Source organism: Molothrus ater, chromosome 22, assembly GCF_012460135.2.
Source record: "Molothrus ater isolate BHLD 08-10-18 breed brown headed cowbird chromosome 22, BPBGC_Mater_1.1, whole genome shotgun sequence".
NCBI lineage: Eukaryota > Metazoa > Chordata > Aves > Passeriformes > Icteridae > Molothrus > Molothrus ater.
In genome coordinates, this window is record NC_050499.2 from 3,907,644 (window position 1) to 3,933,090 (window position 25,447).

The following is a 25,447-nucleotide window of genomic DNA, read 5'->3' on the forward strand; positions in this document are numbered from 1 at the left end:
CACACACAGGGTGTGAAAAATGGGTATGCTGTGCTTGGCTTTTTGCAGATATTAAAATAAAATATATGTGAAATAAGTTCTGCCTGTATGAAAACTTTAGGCACAGGCCGCCCATGAAGGCCACGGGCCACACCAACACCTTCTGGGTGCTGCGCATTTGCCAGGAAAACACACAGAGTGTGAAAAATGTGGATTTTGTGATAGCCCCAAAGAAAGGACACCCGTTAACAAGGGATTAACCCTTAAAAGCAACAGCCTGTTGCATATTCATACATCTCATACATGTTGCATAAATTCCATTCAAATACAGGATTCTGTTTGTTCATCATCAACGTCTTCCTCATAATCCTAACGGCGTCATCCTGCCCGAGCGAGGCGGGAAGAAGTTCTGATAATGGAGCAATACATCTGCTTTCTCTGAATGATTTAGGTGTCCTGTGGCTGCTATCTCAGTGCGAGTCCTTTCTTTAGAAAAAAAGTATCCTACAGAGCATAGTTTCTATTTTAACATTTTGTTATAACCTAAATCTATATTTAACGCACTACTTGAGAGAATTAATACAGCATTACTTTCTAACACAACACATATAATATTCATTTTAATATTTCTGAAAAGCCAATCATAAAGTACGTATTTTACACATGCTGTATTAATTCATAGCAATATAATTAGAGTAATAATAATAATTTGGACAATTTGAATTAGGACAATATGAGACAAGAGAAACAAAGAGTTATGGACAGTCTGGGTACCTTTTCTGGGCAGCATAGGCCCATAAAAAAGGACACCCGTTAACAAAGGATTAACCCTTAAAAACAACAGCCTGTTGCATATTCATACACCTCATACATGATGCATAAATTCCATTCAAACACAGGATTCTGTCTGGTCATCATCAACTTCTTCCTCATAACTCTAACAGCATCATCCTGCCCGAGCAAGGCGGGAAGAAGTTTGTTTGAAATCTCTGGGATTTATGAGTGGGGTTTTTGTCCAACTCTTGGGCTCCACATGGGCAAACCCAGGAGGGAAGAACCTTGTCCAAGGCCTCATGGAAATGCAGGAATGGCACATCTAGGAAGAAAGGTGGTCTCTACTAAGGTATTTAAGCTGCAGTCTCAGGCTATGTAAGGCTAAGGGCACCTCCAGAGTGGGGCACTGCAGCTGCCAGCCTGGGGGACAACTGGGAAGCACAGCCTCTGTGGACATTGCCAGCAGGCAGAACAGCCCTGCCCTGTGGAACAGGGTGCCTCTGCTCCCTGTGGCCACCAGAAATGGAGCAGAGCCACCAGGGGCCCCTTTGGCCAAGGCAGATGCTCTGAATGCCCTCACCCTCAGCAGCCTGCCCTGCTCCCTGGCAGGCTCAGCCTCCATCTCTGCTCTCAGCTCGCTCTCTTAGATCAGGGCTCTCCCAGAGCTAATCTCATCACTGCTAATTACTGCAAACGAGAGCAGAAGAGCTCTGGCACTTGCCCTTCTGCATTATACAGCTGCTAACGGCAGCCCCTGTCCACAGGGAACAATAATGTGTGTCTCCTGCATTTCACAGCACATTTCCTTGGCTCAGTGACCTTAACTGCAGAGACACATCTGAGAGGAGAAGCCTCTACGAGCACAGCATAGGAGTGAATGAAGGAACCCTTTCTGCTTTATTCATGTGAGGAGTCTGTCTCAAGATGCCACCAGAGCCAGCCTCAAAGGGGACAGGGGAAGAAAGAAATTCAGCCTGAATTCACTCTCAGCTTCCAAAGCCATTCCTGTGGCTGTGCAAGCTAAAGTGAAAGCCATTGGGGAAGGGAAAGAGGCATGCGTGTGGAAATAAATAGGAGATCCCTGGTATGAAAACAGGCAGCTGGTGGGGAAGGAAGCAATCCTCCTTTCTCATCCCTTGGTGAAAGAGTTTGGCCTCAAGAGAGCAAGGGAACAAGTAATTTCTGAGCTAGAAGCCAAGTAAGAACATTCAAACCTGCAGACAGGAGCTCATGTGGAGCCCCAGCTGGGCTGGAACAAAGAGCAAAGGTGGAAAGCCCAGCAAATCTTCCCCTGCTCAAGCCCAACCACATTGTCAGGACATGCTGAAAATCAGCCCTGGAGCTGCCAAATTCAGGGAGAGATCTCAGCCCCTCTGCCTGCTGATAGCACCCTGGGAGAGTCATACTGAGTGCTGGAATAGGAATTGCTCTAGGGGGAAAAAACTGGACACATCTCCTGGCACAGACATCCCTCCCCCAGGCAGTGTATGAAGGGCTCTGCTTTTCCAGGAGGGGAACAAAAAGCTCCAGCAAACTCCTGTTCCTCGTGTGTGCAGCAAGGCAGGGACCAGCACAGGGAACATCTCTGAACAAGATGTCCTGGGAAGGCTGTGGAGCCCAGCATCTCCTCAGCTCACCCACAGCATCCCTCACTGCTGTCATTACATTGCAAGAGTTCTATTATCACTGCATTGCAAGGGTTCCGTATTACCAGAGTTTTGTACCTCCTCCATGTTTCTCGTAGGCAGCTCCTCTAGGCACTAACTCATCCTTGTCCTCACAGCAGCCAACTGACTCCAGTTCCCACCAAGCCACTCTTTTCTAACACTCTTCTTATTGGCTACAGGTGTGGCCTGTTAACATCAGGCCTGCTCCTAATCTTTAGTAATTGGCTCAGCTGCAACTCTTTAGGGGATAAGATTACATTCCATACCACCTTCATTCACCCATACTGTAACCTCTTACACCTCACCCCTTCCCTGTTGGGGAAGATGAAACAGGAAAGCCTTATCAATATGATTGTCCAGCAAAATATCTTGAGAATATGGAAACTGTAAGTGAGATTGAAATGAAAGCAAGCTTTGAGATAACTCAGTTACTGAACATCTGGAAAACAATGGTGTGGCTGGCTGAAGGTGATCCCCTTTTGATGGAACAACACCCTCTGCTTGCAGACAGGCCCAAGGGTAAGAGCAGACCCTACAGCTTGGCCCAAAGAGGAGTTTTTAGGGTTTAAAATATAACACAGGATGCTAATGTAGTGATTCTTGTAGGCTGTATGTAAATGCTGTAGGATTTGTATCTTGTACTAGGCTAGTTAGTGAGAATTAGAATATTCAACACAGAAGATGATTTATTGTAGTGTAATGGGAATCTCGCTCTCTTACCCTTTTATGCTCTTACCTTTTTTACTCTCTCACCCTCTCATCCTCTCTCCCCCTCTCTTCTCTCAGTCCTGCTCCAAGCTGTGGCTGGCAGCTCCCAGCAGGGCCCTGCACCCAGGCCCTTTGCAATAAACCCCAAGTTCCATGACCTGGCTGCAGAGATCTCTCATCTCCGTCCATCCCGACCGTCCTACCCCAGGCTCAGCAGCCCCATCCTAGATAGATAGAACAACCACTCCACTCCTACACTTATCCAGGCTCACCACAACCATCCTACACTCCCCAGGCTCACCAGCCCCATCCACGCCCCCATCAGGCCCTTACCTCCTCGAAGAGCTCCAGGCTGTAGGTGTTATCATCATCAGCAAAGTAAACAATCCCGGGCTGGCTGTTGTTTTTGTGAAAGGTCTCTCTCAGCCACCTGAGGGCCAGGTTCCTCTGCATGGTGCCGCGGGGGATGCGGGGGTCCCTCATGTCCCCTCGCAGTTTGTAGTTGCGGGGGGTCTCCACGTTCAGGTGGGTGTAGTTGAGCCCCGTGTCCCGCAGCAGGCGGGTGATGAGCGGCGTGCGGCGCTGCGAGTCCTCCACCAGGATCCAGTGAAGGTTGGGCACGTGCAGCAGGGTGTTGGCCAGCCTGGTGAGCTCTGCCTTCTGCACCGGCCGGCTGTAGGTGGGGGTGACCACGTGGATGGTGGGCAGCGTGTCCGACCACGGGGGCGGGCGCGTGTAAACGTACTCTGTCCTCACCACCTCCACTATGTCCCGGTCCGACAGGCAGTATTCCTTGGAGTCCAAGCCTGCAGCGAGATCACGCTGGGAGTCACCACCATCATCTGGGCAAGGGCATGGAGAGAAGAGAGAGCTGCATGGACTCGGGCGTCCGGCACCCCCTGGCTGAGCCAGCGGGTCACCCTCGTGGGTGCCAGGAGTGGAGGCTTTCGTGGGTAAGGGCATGGATAAATAAAGGAATCAGGGACAAACACACGTGAGAAAAGAAGATTCTGCTGCTAGAAAACCAGCACTGAAAAGAAAAAAGGCCTGAGAGCTCACAACAAGCTGAGTGCTCAACAAGCTGAGCTCACAACTGGGCTGAGCGCTCACAACAAGCAGCTTCAAAAAGCACCCAGAAAAGAGAGGATTGTAGAGCAAGTAGGTTTAGATAAAGAAAATAGCCACGTGGAATGATGGTCCATCATCCCTGAAGAGCTCCGGGGCTCTGGGCACCACGCTCAGTGGGGCAGGACTCAGATCTGCACTCAGGAACTGGGAGGCACAGAAAAAACTGGTGGAAAACACCAGGCCAGTGAAGATCCCCAGCAGCACGGTCTGGGCAGGACACTGCAGTGCCCCACTGCTCTCTGACAGCCACAGAGAAGTGGGGAAAGGCACACTTCAAATGCAGAAATGGAGAGTGGAAATTAAAGCCTGTAATTGTAGGTTTTTTCCTGCAGAGACTTTCCCCTGCCTCTAACTAACCTGCCTCAAAAAGGCCCCTCCAGCCTCTGAACAGAACAGCCCCCTCAGGGCTGCAGATGTGAGCAATGAACAGCCTAAAGATCGGATACTCTGATCCAAACATACAAAATCCCTGCAAATGTTCACAATCAGCTCGAGGAAAACCAGTGTTGATGCACCTGCTGCTTTTCCAGGGTGCAAGTTCCACGTGCAATTCTCCAGTGCAGGGCAGGGGGAATGCCACAGTCTGCAGAGATGAAGGGGGACCCCCACTCAGGATGGAAGGCTGCCTCTCCAGTGGGCACAGAGCTCTTTGAGCCATAGATTTTTCAACATCAGGTACTTGAGATGAGAAAGAACAGGAACAGAGGACCATTAGATCTGACCCAGCATGGGATTACCCATGGCTTTTTCATAGCATGTTATTCTTCCAGCAGCAAAGCTTTGATACCTGAACCAAATGAAGGCTTTGTACTCCAAGGTATTGACAGAGGGGGGTGGATATTTGGGGGAAGGAGCAGGGTACACGTTGCTATCAGGCCCTATGTGCTGCAAAGCACCTCAGCATCACAGCAGAGCTCTCTGAGAGCTGGAATCAATTCAGAAATAAATCTGCGAAATGCATTGGACACAGACACAAATGTAATTAGCCAGGATGGTGCCTGAGGCAGTTTGCAAAGCCCTGCAGGTCAGATCCTCAGCTGTGAGCCCTGGCATGGGGAAGTGCTGCTGTTTGGCCATCTCCAGGTGCACATCTCTCTCAGCACCTGTGAGCAGAGCATCTCAGAAATGCTTCACAAGAACAAAATGATTCCTCTTGAGAGATTTCAGATTGGTCTCTACCACCACTCACTCTCTGCTGGGGGCTCTGAGAAGCAGAGAAGTGTCTCATCAAGGTCATTGGTGAGTTCTTGACCGAGCCATTGGAGCAGTCTCTGTGCTGAAACTGCAGAGGCCATTGACAGAAAACAGCTTTTAGGGCACTGATCAAACTGCTGTACAGACAGGCAGTGTGTTTTTAGTCATCTTTAAAGTCCTCTTTTAGAGCCCAGGAGATCCCTCATCCTCTGAAACACTGTCCACCTTCCAGAAGGGATCAGAGGCATTTTTCCCTGCTCAAAGTCTCAGAGGTGGCAGTCAGGAGAAAGGGAAAACTGCTCAGGACAGACTGAAGTTCCTGCAGCTCAAACTGCACATCAGAGTGTCCAGCAAAGGCATAAGCAGCTATACAGGATGGGGACAAACACTGAAAGGGGAGAGAATCCCTCAGAGAAAGGGACCAGAGAGGATGAAAGGGCCTGAAAATGAACTGGTCTTCCCCCAGACCAGCCTGCCCACAGCAGAAGGGCAGAACCAAGAAGGAAGGTGGCAGAAGGCAGCATGGCTTCTTCCAGCCCCCAAGAGCCCTCATAGCCCTTGGATACTGCTGCTGTGCCAAGAACAGGACCAAACTGGGATGCTTCTGGCCAGAAGGGTTCCCTCAGAACTTCCTGGAGCCCCTGATTTGGGCCAGGGCTGTGTTTACTGCAGTGTGTGACAGGAGTGTGGAGTCAACTTCTCAGAGCACTTCAGCTCCCCCAGGCAGGTGAGATCTGGCTCTTGCCTTCTCCTTCAAGTGCAAGAGCGCTGCTTTTCTGCTTTCCTTAAAAGTGCTCTCAGCCTCAGGTCTCCCAGAGCAGCTGCCTCGAGTGGCAGCTTTGTTTCCTCTGCTGTTTCTTTTGCAGCTTTCCCGCTGGAATGACTTTGTGTGCAGAGCTCTGCAAAGGCCAGCAGGGAGGGAGGGAATCCTCTCAGGGAACAAAGAGAAGCAGCACTCTGGGCATAGGCCATAAAGAGCTCTCCAAGTGCAGCAAGCACATCCCATGGTGTGGAGTTTGATGCCTCTGAAGAACCCCTAGGAGCTGAAGTGGGGAGTTTGATGCCTCTGAAGAACCCCTAGGAGCTGGGGTGGGGAGTTTGATGCTTCTGAAGAACCCCTAGGAGCTGGGGTGGGGAGTTTGATGCCTCTGAAGAACCCCTAGGAGCTGGGGTGGGGAGTTTGATGCCTCTGAAGAACCCCTAGGAGCTGGGGTGGGGAGGCTCCTGCATGGGCATGGTCTGGGAGCTGAGATGAGCATGGCTGCCATGGAGGAATGAAATGAGAGAGGAGATGAGGACGAAGGGGGGGATGCACGGGCTTGGCATGGGCTGGTTTGGTTTCTCTCACCCTTGTGCACTGCAAGCAGAGGAGCAATGGTGCTCTGGTGCCAGACGGTGATTAGCAGTGTCCAGGGCAGAACTATCAGCACGATAGCCAGGATGTCTCGTCTCTTCGGCATCTCCAAGACTGACTGGGCCCACAGCTCCTCATTACCTGACAGTGAAAACCCCAGAGACAGAACAGCAGAGCACATGGAGAACAGAAATAAATGGGCAGGAAGGAGCGAGGACAGAGCGAGAGAACGCGAGAGAGGCAGAGAGCAGCAAGGTGACACGGCTCGTGGGTCTTACCAGTGCTTACAACCCACCCATTGCAGAAGCAGGTTTGGAGGGGCCTCAGAGCCAGGAGCAGGAGGGCACCTCTGCAGGGCTCTGCTGGAGCTGCCAGCAGGAACCTCAGGGACTCATGTGAGAGGAAACCTGCAACACACAGCAAAGGCCAGCAGGCACTGTGAAAAGTGCATATTGTATGGCTCTATGCAGATATTCACTATGTGTGTTTTGTTGTATTGATTAGTAGTGCTGTATTCACGTTTTAATAGTTTTGTAGTTAAAAGGTCACTTTTGTAGTTAAAATAGTTTTAAAATAGTTAAAAACTTCTGTAGTTAAAACAGTTAAAAATTAACTTTTTTAGTTAAAATAACTTTGTTTCTGCTGGTTCATATTGTCATCTGCTCTATGCAGATATTTACTATGTATGTTTTGTTGTATTGATTAGTAGTGCTGTATTCACATTTTAATAGTTTTGTAGTTAAAAGGTCACTTTTGTAGTTGAAATAGGAACGATGTAAGTGGGATATTTTTTAAGAAAGGAATGAGGTATTCGCACCAGATAGCAGCCACAGGACACCTAAATCTTTCAGAGAAAAGGAATTTATTGTTCTCTTATCAGAAGAAGCTGACTTCTGCCTGCCTCACTCAGGATCCAGGACACCATCAGGATTCAGAGGAAGAAGCTGACACTGCCCAGACAGAATCCTGTGTTTGAATGGAATTTATGCATCATGGATGGGATGTATGAATATGCAACAGGCTGTTGCTTTTAAGGGTTAATCCTCTGTTAACGTGGGGCCTTTTGCCCAGAAAGAGGTACCCGGACTGTCTGTAACTCTTTGTCTCTATTGTCTCATATTGTCCTAATCCAAATTGTCCAAATTATTATTACTCTAATTGTATTACTATTTTAATAACCATTTTATTACTATTAAACTTCTAAAATTTTAAAAACACGTGATTGGCGTTTTTCACAGGCACAGAAAGCACCAGAGCTCTCCTGAGAAGAACAAACCCCAGGGAGGCAGTGAGCAGCAGCCGGGTCCCACCCCTCCAGGGAGATGTCTCCTGCGTGTCCAGGGCCTTGCTTTCCCTTTGCATCCCCTTGTCAGGCAAGTCCCCGTTGTCAGCTGAGCTAAAGCTGCTCAGAGCTGCAGTGTCTGAGCCATCCCAGCGGAGCAGAACCTTCCCCTGCACCAGCCCAGCGCAGGGAAGGAGCAGAGGCTGCCACAAGCACGGCACTGCCGGGCACAGCAGCACAGGCTGTCACCTGCCACATCCTCCCTTGGCCAGGCAGGGCCCTTGGGGTGGCTGCACCTCTGCTCCTGGCCACAGAAATCCCATATTTTCCCTGATGCCTTAGGATTTGAGCATTTATGTTTTCCATCTATTTGTGACCCTGCAGTTCTTTAGTGTAGGACTCTGAACTCCACACACACTGGGAGCTGCTGCTTCCCCATTTGGGGCAGACACAACAATTCCTCTCCAGGCCTGGCAATCAAGGACACCTCACTGCCTCAGGCCCAGAGATGGGAGCAAAAGGGACTTGGGGGCAGCAAACTTGGGGTCAACGACTTCATCAGCTGAAGCTGGAATTGGCAGATTCACCCCCAAAATGCAAATGGACCAAACTCATAAAAGTGTGAAACCTGTGACCCATTGTCCATTCTTGGGTGGGTTTTGTCTGCTCTAAATGTACCTGAAGGCTCTTCAATAAATATAAGCACTATTTATTCCCTTAATTTTGCCTGGCCTCTGTTTTTAGGTAGCCCAAAAAGGCACCAACAGGAATATTTCCAGCAGGTTTTCACTCCCGTGGCCTTTCAGGAAACTCCAGCAAAGCTCAGAGTGGCACTCAGAGCTCCCAGCTCAGCAGCTGGACAAAAAATCAGCCACTCCATCAGCTTAGAATTGTCCATTTTTGGGTGCAGCTCCTGGGGGGCTTTATCTGCCCTAAATGTACCTGAAGGCCCTTCAATAAACAGAACTGTTTTTTATTCCCTTAATTTTGTCTGGCCTCTGTTTTGTACCTGAAGGTTCTTCAATAAATACAACCACTTTTTAACCAAATGGACCAAACTTATAAAAGTATGAAAACCATGACCCATTGTCCATTTTAGGGTGGGTTTTGTCTGCTCTAAATGTACATGAAGACCCTTCAATAAATAGAGCTGCTTTTTATTCTCTTAATTTTGCCTGGCCTCTGTTTTGTACCTGAAGACCCTTCAATAAATAGAGCTGCTTTTCATTCTCTTAATTTTGCCTGGCCTCTGTTTTGTATCTGAAGACCCTTCAATAAATATTATTATTCTTTTTATTATCTATTATTAGTATTATAATAATTATTATATATAATTAATATAACAATATATATTATTATTAATATAATAATATATATTATTATATATCTAATATTATCTTTATTATTATATACGTTTTATTCCCTTAATTTTGCCTGTTTTGGGTAAAGGACAAAGGCACCATTCCCACCAGCACTCCCTCAGCTCAGCCCATCGTGCAGGCAGCTCCACTTTCAGCTCAGGCTTCCAGCGAAGCTCAGGTTGGCTCCCTCTCAGAGGTGCTGTGCCTGGAGTCTATTAAAGTGCCACAATGGCTTAGTTTGATGCAAGACAAGCACATACAAGATTTAAGCAGGCTGTATTTCAGCCCCAAGCACAGCACTTAGCAGGGCTGCCACGCTCCAGGGCAGTTTGCAAACACGGGTAGCAGTTTAGTGCTGCTGCTCCCAGGTGGGGCCACGCATTAGAGGCTGCTAAAAGGGCTGCAGTGCAGGCAGGCAGAGCCCAGGGATGCTGCAGAGGGAGCAGGATGCTCTGGGAAAAGCTCTGCTCTCCCACTGACAGTGATCTGGGAGTTATCACATCCCCTCCCTAATTCCCCTTGAGTCTGGTGCTGTGGCCGTGTTCACAGGGGTTTCAGACTGGGGAAGAGACGAGGATCTGACTCCATGTTCAACAAGGCTTGATTTATTATTTTATGATATATATTACATTAAAACTATACTAAAGGAAAAGAAGAAAAGGTTTCATCAGAAGGCTGGCTAAGAATAGAATAGAATGATAACAAAGGCTTGTGGCTCAGACTCTATCTGAGCCAGCTGGACTGTGATTGGCCATTAATTAGAAACAACCACATGAGCCCAATCCCAGATGCACCTGTTGCATTCCACAGCAGCAGATAACCATTGTTTGCATTTTGTTCCTGAGGCCTCTCAGCTTCTCAGGAGGAAAAATCCTAAAGAAAAGATTTTTCATAAAAGATGTCTGTGACAGGTGCCACGCTGTTTGTGCAAATATTTTCCCAGAGGTGGCTTTTTCTTGGGGGAAGACATGGAGAAATCCAGGTTCAGATCCTTGATTAGCCCAAATTGGATTGATCTGAATTTTCCTTGGCCACTGGGCTGTACAGCCAGCCCCCAGCACTGAGCTCACTTGGAGTGAAACAGCTCCAAGAACTGACAGGTTTTTCCTCTAAATGAATCTTGCAATCAAGCAATATTCAAGTGGCTGGATAGAACCTGGTTCTTCCAAATTAGCACTTCAATCACAAAGGTATTAATTTACCAGGGAAAACAGGGCTTTGTCCTTAAAACTGTCATGTAAATGTCCCTCAACTGACGTTTCAGTGAATAATTTCTTTTCCATGCATACAAAACCCAAACTCGTAGGAAAATTCCCAGCCAGCTCTAGCAAACAGCCAGTTCCCCAGTCAGAGCTCTCTCATTTGTTTCCAGAATTGGTGAAAGCAGCCTCATTCAGACAAAATAAACCAGGGAGGAAGGAGAGGAATTATTCCAGCAAGCATCAGCCTTCTGCTGCATCCCTGTCCAGCTCTTGGAGCCAGAGAATTCCTGCTGGCCTCGATCTGCCAGAGCACAGTGCCCTGAGGAAAGAGCATCATCCCTGCTGTGCCTGCATTGCTGACTGTGCCTGAACAGAGGACGAGGAGTGGTGGCACCCTTGGAATCCCCTGATGAAGCTGGAAAAGGTCCCTTGAGCATCCCTGCAGGGCCTAAGGGGCAGCTGGAAAGGCTGAACACCTTTCCCAGGAAAGTGCCTTCCCCAGAAATGCACCCAGGACAGGATTCTGCTGCTGGAGAGGGGGTGGGAGGAAATAACAGCTCAAAAAGCCACTCAGAGCCCATGGACAGCCCCTGGCAAGCTGCCACCGTGGGCTGGCATCACCAAATGCCCTGTTTGTCACGGGCAGCTTCCTCCAGGCACAGTGCCCCTACCTTAAAGCTGCCTTTCCCCTGCCTCCTGCCCATCCAGGCTCAACCCAGCCTCATCCCACAGGACAGGCTGAGCTTGCCATGATGGCAAATGGGCCCCTTTGTGCTGGGGTGCTGCTCTGCTTCCCAGCCCCTGAGCAGTGGGGACACCGAGCAGCTCCAGTGGTTTGTGCTTTGCTCTGATTATTTCCATTTGCTCCAGAGCATTCAGCAGCTCCCTGGGCACTGAGCTGTCCCTGTGGAGCTCCAGCTGCCCAGGCCCAGGGAATGTCCCCATGCTCCCTTCCCTGTCCCCCAGAGCTGGCTGAGCTCCCTCTGTGCCATCAGCACTCCTGGGCTGCAGTGGCTGCAATAATGTCCCCAAAGGGACACGAGCCCAGGGGTGGGTCCCTGATGCTGATGGGTGGACATGGAGCCAGAGGCTGAGCCCAGTTCTGCACCCTGAGCTGCCCAGCTCTGCTCTGCAGCCTTCCCTCACTGCTGGTTCCTGAAGGGATTTGCTGTTATTGATGATCCTGCCTGAAGGACGTGGTGAGAATTCCTTTGGGGCAGCTGTGAGCTGTCACACACATCTTTTCTGAAAAATCCTTTCCTTAGGATTTTTCCTCCTGAGAAGCTGAGAGGCCTCAGGAACAAAATGCAAACAATGGTTATCTGCTGCTGTGGAATGCAACAGGTGCATCTGGGATTGGGCTCATGTGGTTGTTTCTAATTAATGGCCAATCACAGCCCAGCTGGCTCGGACTCTGTCTGAGCCACAAGCCTTTGTTATCATTCTTCTTTTTCTATTCTTAGCCAGCCTTCTGATGAAATCCTTTCTTCTATTCTTTTAGTATAGTTTTAATATAATATATATCATAAAATAATAAATCAAGCCTTCTGAAACATGGAGTCAGATCCTCGTCTCTTCCCTCATCCTGGGACCCCTGTGAGCATGGTCACAGTGAATGCTATGAAATCTCCATCCAGAGCATTCCAAGCTTCCCTCTCCACACCCTGATGCCACGGTGAGAGGTGACACCAGCTCTCAGTGTCACAAAGCCACACTCCCCTCTCAGCACGGGCCAAAGGTGAAATCCATTTTCTCCTGTGAACGCCACCAGCCAGGAATTACGTGGCAGCCTGTGATTTTACACTGCCCAGGACAGAGGGCTTGCCCTGAATCCCAAAATTCCCTTGTTGCCAAAGCCAGGCGATGATTTTTGTTGCTGTTTGTGGCACGAGAGAAAAATGGGTCTGGGAAAAATGTTCCTCTTCAAGGCATTCACTCCACCCCTTCCCCATCATAACAGGACTCTCCTTTTCTCACTGAAACTGTTTGAAACAAAACCTGCTTCGTTCAGATTGTCACTTTTAAACTTCTCCTGTCTCTTCTTCCCCAGGGAAATGAAGGAGAAGGAACAAATTTAAACATCAATTAAAACAATCAAAATCTATTTTCCACTACAGAAAGTATCCTGCCTTTTTTTTTTTTTTTTTTACTTTTGAAAGGTAATGTGCAAGCCACAAATCACTGACTCAAAAGTAAGTGTTTTTAGGGGTTAAAGTACTCCTAGAACAAAGGAGTTTCGCACGGTTTTGGGAAGAATTGGGTGCCACAAGATGAAAGAGATCCCCATCCTCCGGCAGAGGGCAATGGTGTCGAGGAATGACAAAAGGGAAAGGGCACTGATCTAATAAAAAAGCTTTAATAAATCCTGGAGCCACGTGTTAGTAACATGCCGGATTATTAAACACTGAAGGTTCTTTTTTTAAATCAAGTTAATTGGCATCAGCTCTGACACTTGCCATAGGAGCGAGTGATTTGATCTGCAACCTTTATAGTCAGTTTTACCTTCATTCCTCCTCTGGGGCTGCTCAGCCCCAGTGTCATTAATCCTTGGTTTGCCCACACTGAAGAGAAGTGATTTAGAAAATGTTAAGCTAAAGAAAGGCTTGATTTGAATTTGTACCTATACATCTTACTGGAGTAAAAACATTGTCTAGATGTGACAAAAAAATGCACCCAAAAAAAATCCCCCAACAAACGTAGCAAACACTTGTTTTGTTGTGCTTCAAACAAGCCAGGAAATAATAAACAGATGCTGCCAAAACCTGCAACAAAAGCTTTGCAAAGAAAATAAACATTCGCACTTCAGGAGATTCTCACCAAAAGCTTTTCCCTCCCAAAATCAAAAATCAGGGCTCCTTCCACTTTTGTAACAGCAGCCGGGTTTGATCTCTGCTGGAAAATGATGCTGGAGTGGCACAAGACAGAGTTGGTCCCTCTGCTCTGCCCTCCTCAACCCAAAAACCCTTCTGAATTCCCACCCCAGCTCAGGCAGGTGCCTGGCACAGAAATCAGCCCCAGAACTGTGAGTTCAGGGGTGTCCTGCCCCCTTCCCAGAGGGGGAAACTGAGGCACGGGGTGGTCACAGCCCAGCAGACACTGGGGACAAGGCTGGGTCAGGACAAGGGGCCAGGCTGGATGGGGTTGGGACCAACCTGGGCCAGTGGGAGGTGTCCCTGCCCATGGCAGGGGGTGGGACTGGATGAGATTTAAGTTCCTTTCAACCCAAACCAGTCTGGAATTTCGGGATTCTGGAGCAGCTCTGAGCTCGAGGTGCTGCACACTCATCCCTGTTCTTTATCACACTGCTTGGCAGGGGATGGGCATTCCAAGCCTCTGTCTAAGATTTTTGGTATTTGGCAGAACAGGCTTGTAAAGCACAGGCTAAAAATAAAGGTAGTAATAAAAGCCTCTTGCTCGTTAATTACTCTGTAAGCCATTACTGCCTAAAAACCCCATAACTTTAATGGGGGCTATTATAAGTATAGTAGCAAAACTGTGCAGCTAATTAGTGTTTAGTTATTAAGCAGAACATAGCCAGAACTGAGTAATGAGCACACAGAATTGCTGCTTCTTGGAGGATTTAATCAGGGGTGGTGTTTTCAAGCTCAGATTCTCCCGATCCAGGGGACAAAAGGACAGAGGATTCTCAGGTCAGCCCTCCCAGCTCTGAGGGGGGAATGGCCATCCCTGAGCTGATCTGTGCAGCACAAACCTTGGACTGCAGGTCAGCAAAGGGAAGGAGAATGATCAGAAATGTTTCAGGTGTCCAAGAGAATCCTCCCAGCCAGAGGAGATCCAGATACATCCACGAGAACCCAAATTTTGGAGCCAATGCTGCAGTGGAGGGTGAGGGTTGGCATCATCTCTTCACTCAGAATTCGTTTCCTTCTTTTAAAAATTGAAATAATTTCTATGGCCAGAATACAGAAATAATGCATTCTCCTTTTTATGGTTTTTTATTTGGTTGGGGTTTTTTTTGGTTGGTAATTTTTTTAGATTTCAGAAACCCAGAGATACTGGAAAAGCCTGGTAAGGAAGCTCAGCCTCTGGAGGCTGTTTTTTCACTCAGTGTTTTCTCCAGCTTAGCCTACAAACCCCTTGCCTTGCCTACAGAGCCACTCCCTGTGCTTTCCAAACTGCCACAGAAACTGAGGCACAAAATTCCCCTGACCTTGCAACAGCTGAGGCAAAACCCAACCCACCCTTCCCTTCCAGCCTGAGTCTGGTGCCACAAATGGGATCAAGAAAACAGATTATCTCCCAGAAAATAAAAAAAAAGGAAATAAAATAAATAAAAAAAATTAACCGAGCTCCTCAGAACAACACTTAAATTTTAAAGCAAGCATGAGTAAAGTGGATCAAGGGAGCTCAACACAAGCACAATTAGCTGCTGGAACTTATTGCCACAGGATACTGAGAAGAACAAGAACTTAACAGGATTCAAAAAAGGATTAGTTGTGTATGTGAATAAACTGCATATCCATAATTAGAATGAACCACCCACCAGTTTGGAAAACATAAAACCCCTTGAGTTTCAGAGCTTCAGCCAAATTTTAACAAGCATCAGAAACTTTCTCTTCTCCAGATTAATCCACCCTCCGTGGTAGAATCGGGACAGGAGGTGTAGTGGCACTGCTCTCATGCTGTGACACAGTCCCAGGGCTCCACTGCTTCCAACAGCAAGGTGCACCTCCTGGGAGAGCCTGAAAACATTGGATTTATTGCCCTAAATGTGCTTGTTTTCCTGGACAGGCTCTCACATTGCAGCATCACCACAGTGCCCAGGTGCTGTCCAGATTTCTCCTTAACTACAGGCACTGCGCTTCCTCTCCTTGCTGCTGCAAAGGGATCTTTTCCAGGGCTGGAAAAGGCAGGAATCCTTTTATTAAATGATTTTGGAAAGGGCTGGACCTGACCTTTGCAACCTTCTTGTGCCAAGCAAAGCAGGAGCAAAAGAATGCGTCACACACGCTTGGCACCAGCAGTGGTGAGGCTGCTGTGGGTCCTGGGTGCTGGCACAGCCTCACCAGGGAGTGGCACCAGATTTAGGGACCCTTTCTGCTTCCAGATGTGAGAAATGCTGCTCACTTCCAAAAACTGGAAAGGTTTACTAAGACCTTATTAAAGGTTTATTAAAAATACAACAGCAGACTGAACAGAGAAAATATTACAGTGCTGGAGCAGAGGATTTTTCCCACCAAGTGCTCATCCACACAATGGAGATTTTGCCTTTTAACCCTTTAGCCCCTCCCAAAGTTCTGTCCATCAACTCCTTCTTCACTGCCCAGGGGTGGAAATCACTGCCTTAAATCTTGGTTGGAGGTCAGGAGCTGCCATAGTAACAACCCCACCTTCCCAAATGTCCCAAACCCAGGGCACCCCCTGATAACAACACAAGGGGGGTAAAACATAACTATAAACCTATATAAATATATAGAGTTATATATATAAACTATATAGTTATTATATATAATAGTTATAATATATATATTGTTATAATACATATAATTATATAGATATTAATATATATTAATATATATTAATATATATAATTATAATAGTTATATATAATAGTTGCCTATAACTATATATAATATATTATATATAATAGTTTGATGTAAGTATATAAAATATATAATATATAATATATTATTTATAATATATATAAAATATAATATAGAATATAGAATATTGTATAATATATTATATATTATATATATGTATAATATATTATATATTATATATTATATCTATTATATAGTTATATATAACTATTATAGCTATAATATATAATAGTTATATATAGTCTAGTTATATATAATCTATATAACTATAAACCTATAAAACTTCTCTTAACATATACATAATATTTGCCTTTAAATTGTGAGTCAACCATGGCATTACTCATCTATGAGACAGAGGATGCTGTGCTCTGCCAGGATGGCCAACACCAGGAAAGCTGTGCCTTGACTCATGTGTGGGATGAGGAGGCCTCTCCTGCCCCCAGCCCTCCCTGATGAAGGGCTGCCCTTCACACACAGTTTTTAAGAAGCATCTCTCCCAAGATAAAAAGCTGTTTGACTTGCAGCCCACTCCCAAAATAGAAAGGCAGCTGGGAGTTGCTTTGCTTCAGGAAAAGTTGGTGGATTTTTGTTAAAGGTTGCTGGTGGAAATGCTGCAACAATTAGCTCATTTGAGGGTTTCTCATCCAATTCTCCTCATCTGGTGACACTACACACCTCGAGCTGCCCCCTCTGCTCAGCCCAGACCACATCAGACACATTCCCAGGCTCTCCATTTCCACCTCTGTGCTCTGCATTGCACCGAGTGTTTGTGCACTGCTGACTCCCATGGATCTGAACAAGTGACATTAACAAAGGATGACCCAATTTCAACAAGATCAGGCTGAATTCCACAGCTCCATAATAGGCTTTGCATATGCTTTGTCCAAAGGGTTTGGAGGCAGGAGCTGCCACGTGACACCTCATGGGAGCAGGTGGCAGGTCACAATGACCAAACCTCACTTTTCCAGAGGAAAAAGCTCATCTTTCCAACCTGCAGGCCAGCAAACTGCATTTTTCCAGGATGTGCAAGGCTGAATCATCGAGTCAAATGTGTCAAGACCCCTTCCTTTCCTTTCCTTTCCTTTCCTTTCCTTTCCTTTCCTTTCCTTTCCTTTCCTTTCCTTTCCTTTCCTTTCCTTTCCTTTCCTTTCCTTTCCTTTCCTTTCCTTTCCTTTCCTTTCCTTTCCTTCCTTCCCTTCCCTTCCCTTCCCTTCCCTTCCCTCCTGTACCCAAGAAAGCCTAAAAAGCCAAACCAGCAGAACACAGCAATAAAAGGAGGCAGGCTGGTGCTGACTGATGCTGGATTAAGGATTCCTTCACCTCCACCACCCCAGAGCTCGTGCTGGTGATGGTTGAGAGAAGCTCTTATTTCCTCTGTGAATTATTGGTGGAGGATTCTGTGGGCTGGTGGGACACGCTGGGAGCTGCCTCCCCTCATGCTGGCACCTGGGAAAATTCACAAATCCAACCCTCAGACGGGAAGAGCTGTGCCCAGCAAGCCACAAGGGCTCAATTTATCTCCCAAATCCCCAAATTCTCAACTGCAGACCTGGAGGTGACGCTGCTCTCCCCCCACACCCAGGGCCAGGGGGCACGGTGGGGTGGGACACACCTGTGGCATCACCTGGCAGAGCTCAGCAGCCCCACAGCCATCAGCACTCACTTTTAATTAAAAGAGCTCTTCCTTACCCCTGGAAGAAAATAAATCCTGCTCTATTTAAAAGGAGTTATTAATAACCTGATTCTAATGTATAAAAGAAAAGGGGAGAAAGAAGCTCGCAGAGCTGTGAGCGAGTTCCCTCTCCCACTGCAGAAAGCCACCACTGAGTTCTCTAAAAAGGGAACTTTTTAGAACTAAGTCACCTGAAAAAGGGATTTAGCTCTTTAAAACATGATTGTTCTCTTTTCAATAGCTAACATCAAATATCTTAGAGGTGTTTTTTTTTCCAAAAAAAACATGAACACATCCAAATTCTCCATCACTTTTGGAAACAGCAGCAGCTGATGCAGGAAGCAGTCCCTGAAGACAGAGGTGAAGCAGAAACTGCTGTGCAGGAGCTGCTGGACATTGAGCAATGTCTGGGCTGGGAGATGCTCCAGACAGGCAGGAGAGTTCCCTGCCTGGGGGCAGAGAGAGGCTGCTCCTGCCTGGGGGAGGCAGAGGGCTCCTGGCACTCTGGAATTCCAGTGCTGTGAATTCCCAGCTGGCATCACCTCCCTGCTGCTCCCCACAGGTGCAGCTCAGAGCTGGGCAGAGGAGCAGAGCTGCAAGAACTGCAAGAAGGAGCTGCAAGAGCTGCAAGAGCTACAAGAGCTGCAAGGAGCAGCTTTGATGGTCAGAAGCACCCAGAACAACCACACTGGGAATTTCAGCTGAGCAGTGTCTGGGTGTCACCCTGTTCTTCTAAAGTTCTTCTAAGCCTTCTGATCTTTACATTTTTGTAATGGAGTTTCTCGCACACTTTTCACATAAATAATGATTGTTTTGCACTTCTTTTTGGAGGAGGAGAGAATTGATGGACTGTTGGTTTGACCAGTGTGGTTGGAGAGGTGGCAATTTCATCCTCCAATCCATGGTCACTTTTGAAAGTCTATAAATATTGGAATTGGGAAATAAACTGCTCTCTTTTTACCTTGGACATCTCAGCTTGTGTGTGTGTCATTCTTTTTTGTGTCCTATTGCAACATCTGGGTAAACTCATGGTTAAATTCCTGTCTTATTTGAAGCCACCTTTGCAATGCAGAGCTGCCAAGGCTCCCAGGGTAACAGCAACACCAGAGCTCATCCCAGCACTGCAGGAACAGATTCATGGTGTAGCAGTGCCAGTCACAGTGATGCCTGAGGATTTTGGCTTTTATATTTTTCATCTATTTGAAATAGATAATGTAATAACAACAACAACAACAACAACAACAACAATAATAATAACAATAATAATAATAATAATAATAATAAATTTAGCAATAATATATTATTATATTTTCCATCTATTTGTAGCCCTGCAGTTCTTTAGTGTAGAACTCTGAACTCCACACACAGTGGGAGGAGCTGCTTCCCCATTTGGGGCAGACACAACAATTCCTCTCCAGGCCTGGCAATCAAGGACACCTCACTGCCTCAGGGCCCAGAGATGGGAACAAAAGGGACTTGGGGGCAGCAAACTTGGGGTCAATGACTTCATCAGCTGAAGCTGGAATTGGCAGATTCACCCCCAAAATGCAAATGGACCAAACTTATAAAAGTGTGAACCCTGGGACCCATTGTCCATTTTTGGGTGGGTTTTGTCTGCCCTAAATGTACCTGAAAGCCCTTTTTATTCCCTTAATTTTGTCTGGCCTCTGTTTTAGGTAGCCCAAAAAGGCATCAACAGGAATATTTCCAGCAGGTTTTCACTCCTGTGGCCTTTCAGGAAACTCCAGCAGAGCTCAGAGTGGCACTCAGAGCTCCCAGCTCAGCAGCTGGACAGGAAATCAGCCACTCCATCAGCTTAGAGAGAAAATTCCCAGCTCCCATCCCTGTTAGATGGCTCCTTTAAAGGGATGAGGCTCAAATCCTGATCCCTGTTCAGTGCTGGGTGCCCACACAGGAGTCACTAATGGGACTGAGGAATTAACATTGATTCTTTGATGCCATAGCGTGGAAAGGGAAGTGAGGGGGGGATCTGGCATGATTAAGCTGATTCCTAACTGTAATTCAGCAGCTTGCAGCACAATCAATTGGTGCTTGCAGTCCTGCAGTCCATTAGTGCAGCCACAAACCTACACACCCTGCTTGGAAGGTCATTTTTAAATGGTCTCCTGTGGGGATTTTTGCTCCTTGCCCAAATTCTGAGCCTGCTGGGCCTGCTCAAAGAAGCACAAGGGCTCCACAAGGGGCTCTCATCATCCTTTGCTCACCAGCTCTCTCCCCAGGGAATATGAAATTCTGCCTGCCTGGGAGCCTTTGACATGTCAGTGATGCCTCAGGTTTGGCTTTTGCATTTTTCAGGTTCTGTGCTGCTTTAGTGTGTGGGTCTGGGTTCACATCAGGGGATGCTGAGCTCTGGGCACAGAGCAGGGAGACAAAACAATTCCTGCTCCAGCTGGGCACCAAGGACAAATGATCCAAATCTCAGCCCAGGAGCACAAACACCGTGGGCTGGAGAGAGAAAAACAAGGATGGGACTGCATGGGCTGGAGCTGGGATGGGACAATGAACTGCAAGATGCAAATGGAGCAGAACTGATCCAAGGGAGAGACCCCGGGAGCGCTCGTGCATTTTGGGGCCATTTGGGTTCACCTTGGGTTCATTTTGGGACCATTTGGGTTCACCTTGGGACCATTTTGGGATCATTTTAGTTCATCTTGGGTTCATTTTGGGACCATTTTGGTTCATCTTGGGTGCATTTTGGGACCATTTTGGTTCCTCTTGGGTTCATTCTGGGACCATTTTGGTTCATCTTGGGTGCAGCCCTGGCTGGGCTCTTGTGCTGCCCAAGGTGGATCCTTTGAGGCTTTTTAATAAATCCCTGCTTTATTCTTTAACTCTGCCCAGCCTCTGTTCTAACTCAGCCTTCTCAAGGCATCCCCAGGATAACCTGGCCCATTCCATGTGAGAGGTGTTTGGCAGGGAACCATTCCTTCTCTTCCACCAGCACAAATCCCCCTGTGCCAATCCAATAAACCCAGAGCTGTTCCAGCCCTGCCTGAGGAAATGGGATTTTGCTCTCAGAGGGAAAGGCACAGGATGAATGTTCAGGCTTGTCCAGCTTCCAACCCCAGCCTGGTGCTGACTCTGCCTTCCCTGTGGCTGAGTTATTTTGGCTCAGCTCACCTCAGCCTGCTCTGGAGGTGAGATGGAAATAGCTGCCCAATTTTGGCCAGGAATTTCATGGCTCAGGGAGCTCAGGGGCTCAGCACAGTGATGGCAGAGGCACCAATGCTGGCAGAGCCCAATCCTATGGCCTGGAAAAGGTAATTTCTCCTGAATTTAGAGTCACTCAAGGTCCAAGCCCATCCAGATCTTCTGAATGAGAAATGGAGGAGCCAAACTGGTGCCTTAGGATTTGAGCTTTTATATTTTCACATATTTGTAACCTGCAGTTCTTTAGTGTAGAACTCTGAACTCCACACACAGTGGGAGCTGCTGCTTCCCCATTTGGGGCAGACACAACAATTCCTCTCCAGGCCTGGCAATCAAGGACACCTCACTGCCTCAGGCCCTGAGATGGGAACAAAAGGGACTTGGGGGCAGCAAACCTGGGGTCAATGACTTCATCAGCTGAAGCTGGAATTTGCAGATTCACCCCCAAAATGCAAATGGACCAAACTCATAAAAGTGTGAAACCTGTGACCCATTGTCCATTTCTGGGTGGGTTTTGTCTGCTCTAAATGTACCTGAAGGCCCTTCAATAAACAGATCTGCTTTTTATTCTCTTTATTTTGTCTGGCCTCTGTTTTAGATGCCCAAAAGGCATCAAAGCAGAAGCTGGGGACAGAATGAAGCTGAGAATTGCACACCTCATACTTCAGTGGGCACGAGGTTGTCACAGGAAGAAAAGCATCCCCAGGTGCCACTGCCCAGCCCCTGCCATTCCCAGGAGCATCCTCAGCCCTTGGAAAAGCTTGTCCTGCTTGGCCAAGCACCATCCTGCTACCAAATACTCCCCCAGAGAGTCTCAGAAGCAGGGAACTCTGATCTACAGGTGGCTGAGGGCACACAGCCCTCACCTGGCACAGCCAGAGCTGCCTGAGGGACACCCAGATATTGGCGTGTTGTGGGGTCCCCAGGACGAGGTCAGAGATGAGAATCTGACCCTAAGTTCTCAGAAGGCTGATTATATTATATTATATTATATTATATTATATTATATTATATTATATTATATTATATTATATTATATTATATTATATTACATTACATTACATTATATTATATTATATGAAAATGCTATACTAAAACTATACTAAAGAAAGAGAAAGGAGACATCAGAAGGCTAAACAAGAATGAATAAGAAAAACTTGTGACTGACCAGAGTCTGACACAGCTGGCTGTGATTGATCATTAATTCAAAACAATTCACATGCAGAGTAAGCAGTTCTCCAAATCACATTCCAGAAGAGCAAAACATGGAGAAGCTGAGGCTCCTCATCTTCCCAGGAGAAGAAATCCTGGCAAAGGGATTTTTCATAAAATATCCCAGTGACACCCCCCAGCCTCCCCTGCAGGCTTTGCTTGCAAGGTGAGGTGCCAGATGAGCCCTTGGGGAGCTCTGAGGAGCTGGGGGGGGTTTGTGAGCCCTGCTCTAAGAATATTGTAATCACACAGTAATTATGGCACATCTCAAATCAACCAGGCAAATCACAGCGTTGTTATTATTATTATTACCACTGTCACCAGCCCTGCCTGGCAGAGATCAGGCCCTGCCCAAGGAGGGAGCAGGGCTAAGGGAACATCCACAGAGCTCCAGCTCACTCCCTTCAGGCCTGCCCAGCCCACACCCACCACCCTGGCAGCTCCTTCCTTCCTAGGACCACGTCTGTTCTTCCCTCAGCTGCATCTCAGGGTACCACACATAATTAGTCAGGTTGATTTTACCTTTTTTTTATTTTAATTAAACAACTTCAAGCACAAGAGCAGCCCTTGTGATTTGATTGGAGCTGTCAGTCTTTCAAATGTCATTCCTATAGATGACTAATCTTTAAAAACATGAGTTACTAAACTCATTGACTCAGTTGATAATGAGCCAGAACAGAAATGATGGTTGAGACAGAGAGGGAGGAAGCAGAGCTGCATGGGCTCTGAAGGTGCTGCATGGGGCCACTGCTGCTCCAGGGACTGGGGCTCCTGGGAAATGCAGGCTGTGAAAATGGGGATGTGGCACATCAGGGAGGACATCTGGGCACTCCTGGTCCACCCAGTTGCTGTCATGCTGACAAAAAAGAGGATTTTCTGTCTCAGCCTCTCTGCCTGTGCTGGTTCTCAGCACAGAGTGAAGCCATTGATTCCCATCCTGCCTCTGGAACAGGATTCCCTGCACTCCCTGACCCCTTTTTCCCACATCCCCCCAGTGTAGCACAGCTTTGGGAAGCACCCCAAGCTTTAAAGCTGAAGGTGTCCCAGAGCAGGAGCAGCAGAGGGGGCAGGTGCTGATCCCATCTCCCACTTTGGGATTGTTCCCCACTCCACAGGCTGATCCCATCTCCCACTTTGGGATTGTTCCCCACTCCACAGGCTGATCCCTTCCCACCCCCCAGGCTCTGTGCCCAGCCTGGCTCCCACCCTGCAGGGCTCCCACCCTGCTCTGCCCTGGGATAACCCAGGCCCTCAGGTGAGTTATTTATTAACTCTGAGCCTCTTGCCTTTAGAGCCTTCTGGAACAAGACAAACAGGGCAGAAACAGTGCTGGCAGCATTTTCAGGAGACAAATGGCTGGAAGGAAGGAGGTGCACGTGTGGGGTGACACCTTCAGGGGATTGCCACCAATCCTTTGCCACCAGCAGCTTCACAGCTGTCACATTTCCCAAAGCCAAGGGACAGAACTCAGGTCCCCCTGCTTCCCTCCCACACGTGTTCTGCCAGTACAAAACTCCCCAAACCCCCAAAACAGGGATGGATTTGTGGTGTGCAGCATTTCCCTGAGCCCAGCACCTGACAGCAATTCCTGCGTCCTCTCAATGCCACAGCCTCCACAAAGGGCAGAAATTGGGCTTTATTTATAGAAAGGCACCTTTTATTGCCATTTTTCCTCTTTCCTGAGGCCAGCCTGCCAGGCTGGAGGCAGAGACACAATTTCCACCTGCAGAATCCAGGCAGATCCCCCTTTTGCTGCTGGGGATTCATCTCACAGTGGGTTTATTCACAGCTGTGCCTGCCAGGCCCCTTCTCTGTGCTCCTCTTTGAACTCTGGCTGCTTGCACTTGGGAGAATTTAGAGTTAAAGGAACTAATAACTTAGAATAACTAACTCCAAGGGAGATGAGGCTTCAAACTGGCCCACCCAGGAGTGAGCGGTGCTCTCAGAATTATCCTTTTTCACACAGCTTCCAACCCCTCTTTTCAATACTCCCCATTTCAGCACTTGTAATTTTTTGTCTCTGCTAAAAATCATGTCAGGACTGATGCTCCTTGGTGTGACAAACAGAAGACAACACTTCCAAAGCCTCACAGAAGGTCACTCCAGGAGCTGCACGCTCTGGGAAGATGAATATGTCCGAGTCATGCCTGCTGAATGTGACACTATTATAAGAAAGACACTGGCAGAATTATTCATCAGCAGTGACTTGTGTGGCTCCAATCTCCTTAACCAGCTGCTGTCCATCCAAGTGGATCAGAGCCCATCTGAATAAATCCTGAGCTGTCCCTAGCAGCCCACACCAACCAGGGCAGCCTCTCCTGAGCCCTGCATCCTCCTCAGGAGCCAGGCGTGGCAGGAGGGGAGGAACATTCCTGCATCCCAGGCTGCAGGGAGCAGGCAGACAGTGCCACAGAGTGCCTGGCAGCCTCTCAGAGGTGGCAGCCTTGTGCCAGATTATCCTTCCCTCTCTCCCAAATTAGAAGCAGAGCGTGCCACTAGAAAGTCAGGTGAAAGCTGTCTCTCAAGGAAGGGAGAGGCTGCCTGTCACAGCACCCTGCTGGTCTGAGCACTGCCAGGAACTCCCAAAAACCCCCACAGCCCTCAGCTCCAGCCTCTGGGCTCTCCCAAACCTGCCCCGTTTGTCCTGACCCACAGCACAAACCGTGCTGGGATTTATCCACAGCACCCATTGCTCTCCTGCCATGGACACAGCCAAGGAAGCCCCTCTTGGAGGCAGAGAAATGGCAAATATTCGCAAACATTTTAAAAATAAAAATTTAAATCATTAACTAGAATTTTTTTAAAAGCTGCAAATTACAAATATTCACCCTCCCCAGCCCCAGAGCCCAAGCTGGGCAGTGCTGTATTGCACTAATAATATATAATATATATATAACACGTATATAATACACATATAATACATATATAATATAATATAATACATATATCATGTGCTACATATATGTAGTACATATAATAATACCTGTTATGTATGTATTATTAATATAATACATATATATATGTTTAGCACATGTATATATGTGTACATATATAATGTATATAATATACAATATTATATACTCTTTATATAAAAAAATATATTTTTATACACAATCTACATACAAAAATATATATTTTTATACACAATCTATATATAAAAATATATATTTTTATATTGA

The 25,447-nt window shown here is 47.3% G+C and overlaps 1 protein-coding gene across 6 annotated transcripts in view; it reads right to left on the reverse strand.

Annotated features, from left to right (window-relative positions):
* The window catches only part of B3GAT1 (beta-1,3-glucuronyltransferase 1), a 43,766-nt gene that overhangs the window by 10,545 nt on the left and 7,774 nt on the right, over nt 1–25,447 (reverse strand). For 2 of the 6 annotated variants that reach the window (XM_036397445.2, XM_054517094.1), the window contains exons 1-2: nt 6,799–7,076; nt 3,462–3,970 (exon numbers count right to left, since the gene is read on the reverse strand). In XM_036397445.2, the coding sequence (XP_036253338.2) occupies nt 3,462–3,970; nt 6,799–6,985 (696 nt within the window). In that variant the 5' untranslated portion in view covers nt 6,986–7,076. The other 4 variants (XM_036397450.2, XM_054517095.1, XM_036397448.2 and 1 more) reach the window with 4 other exon arrangements.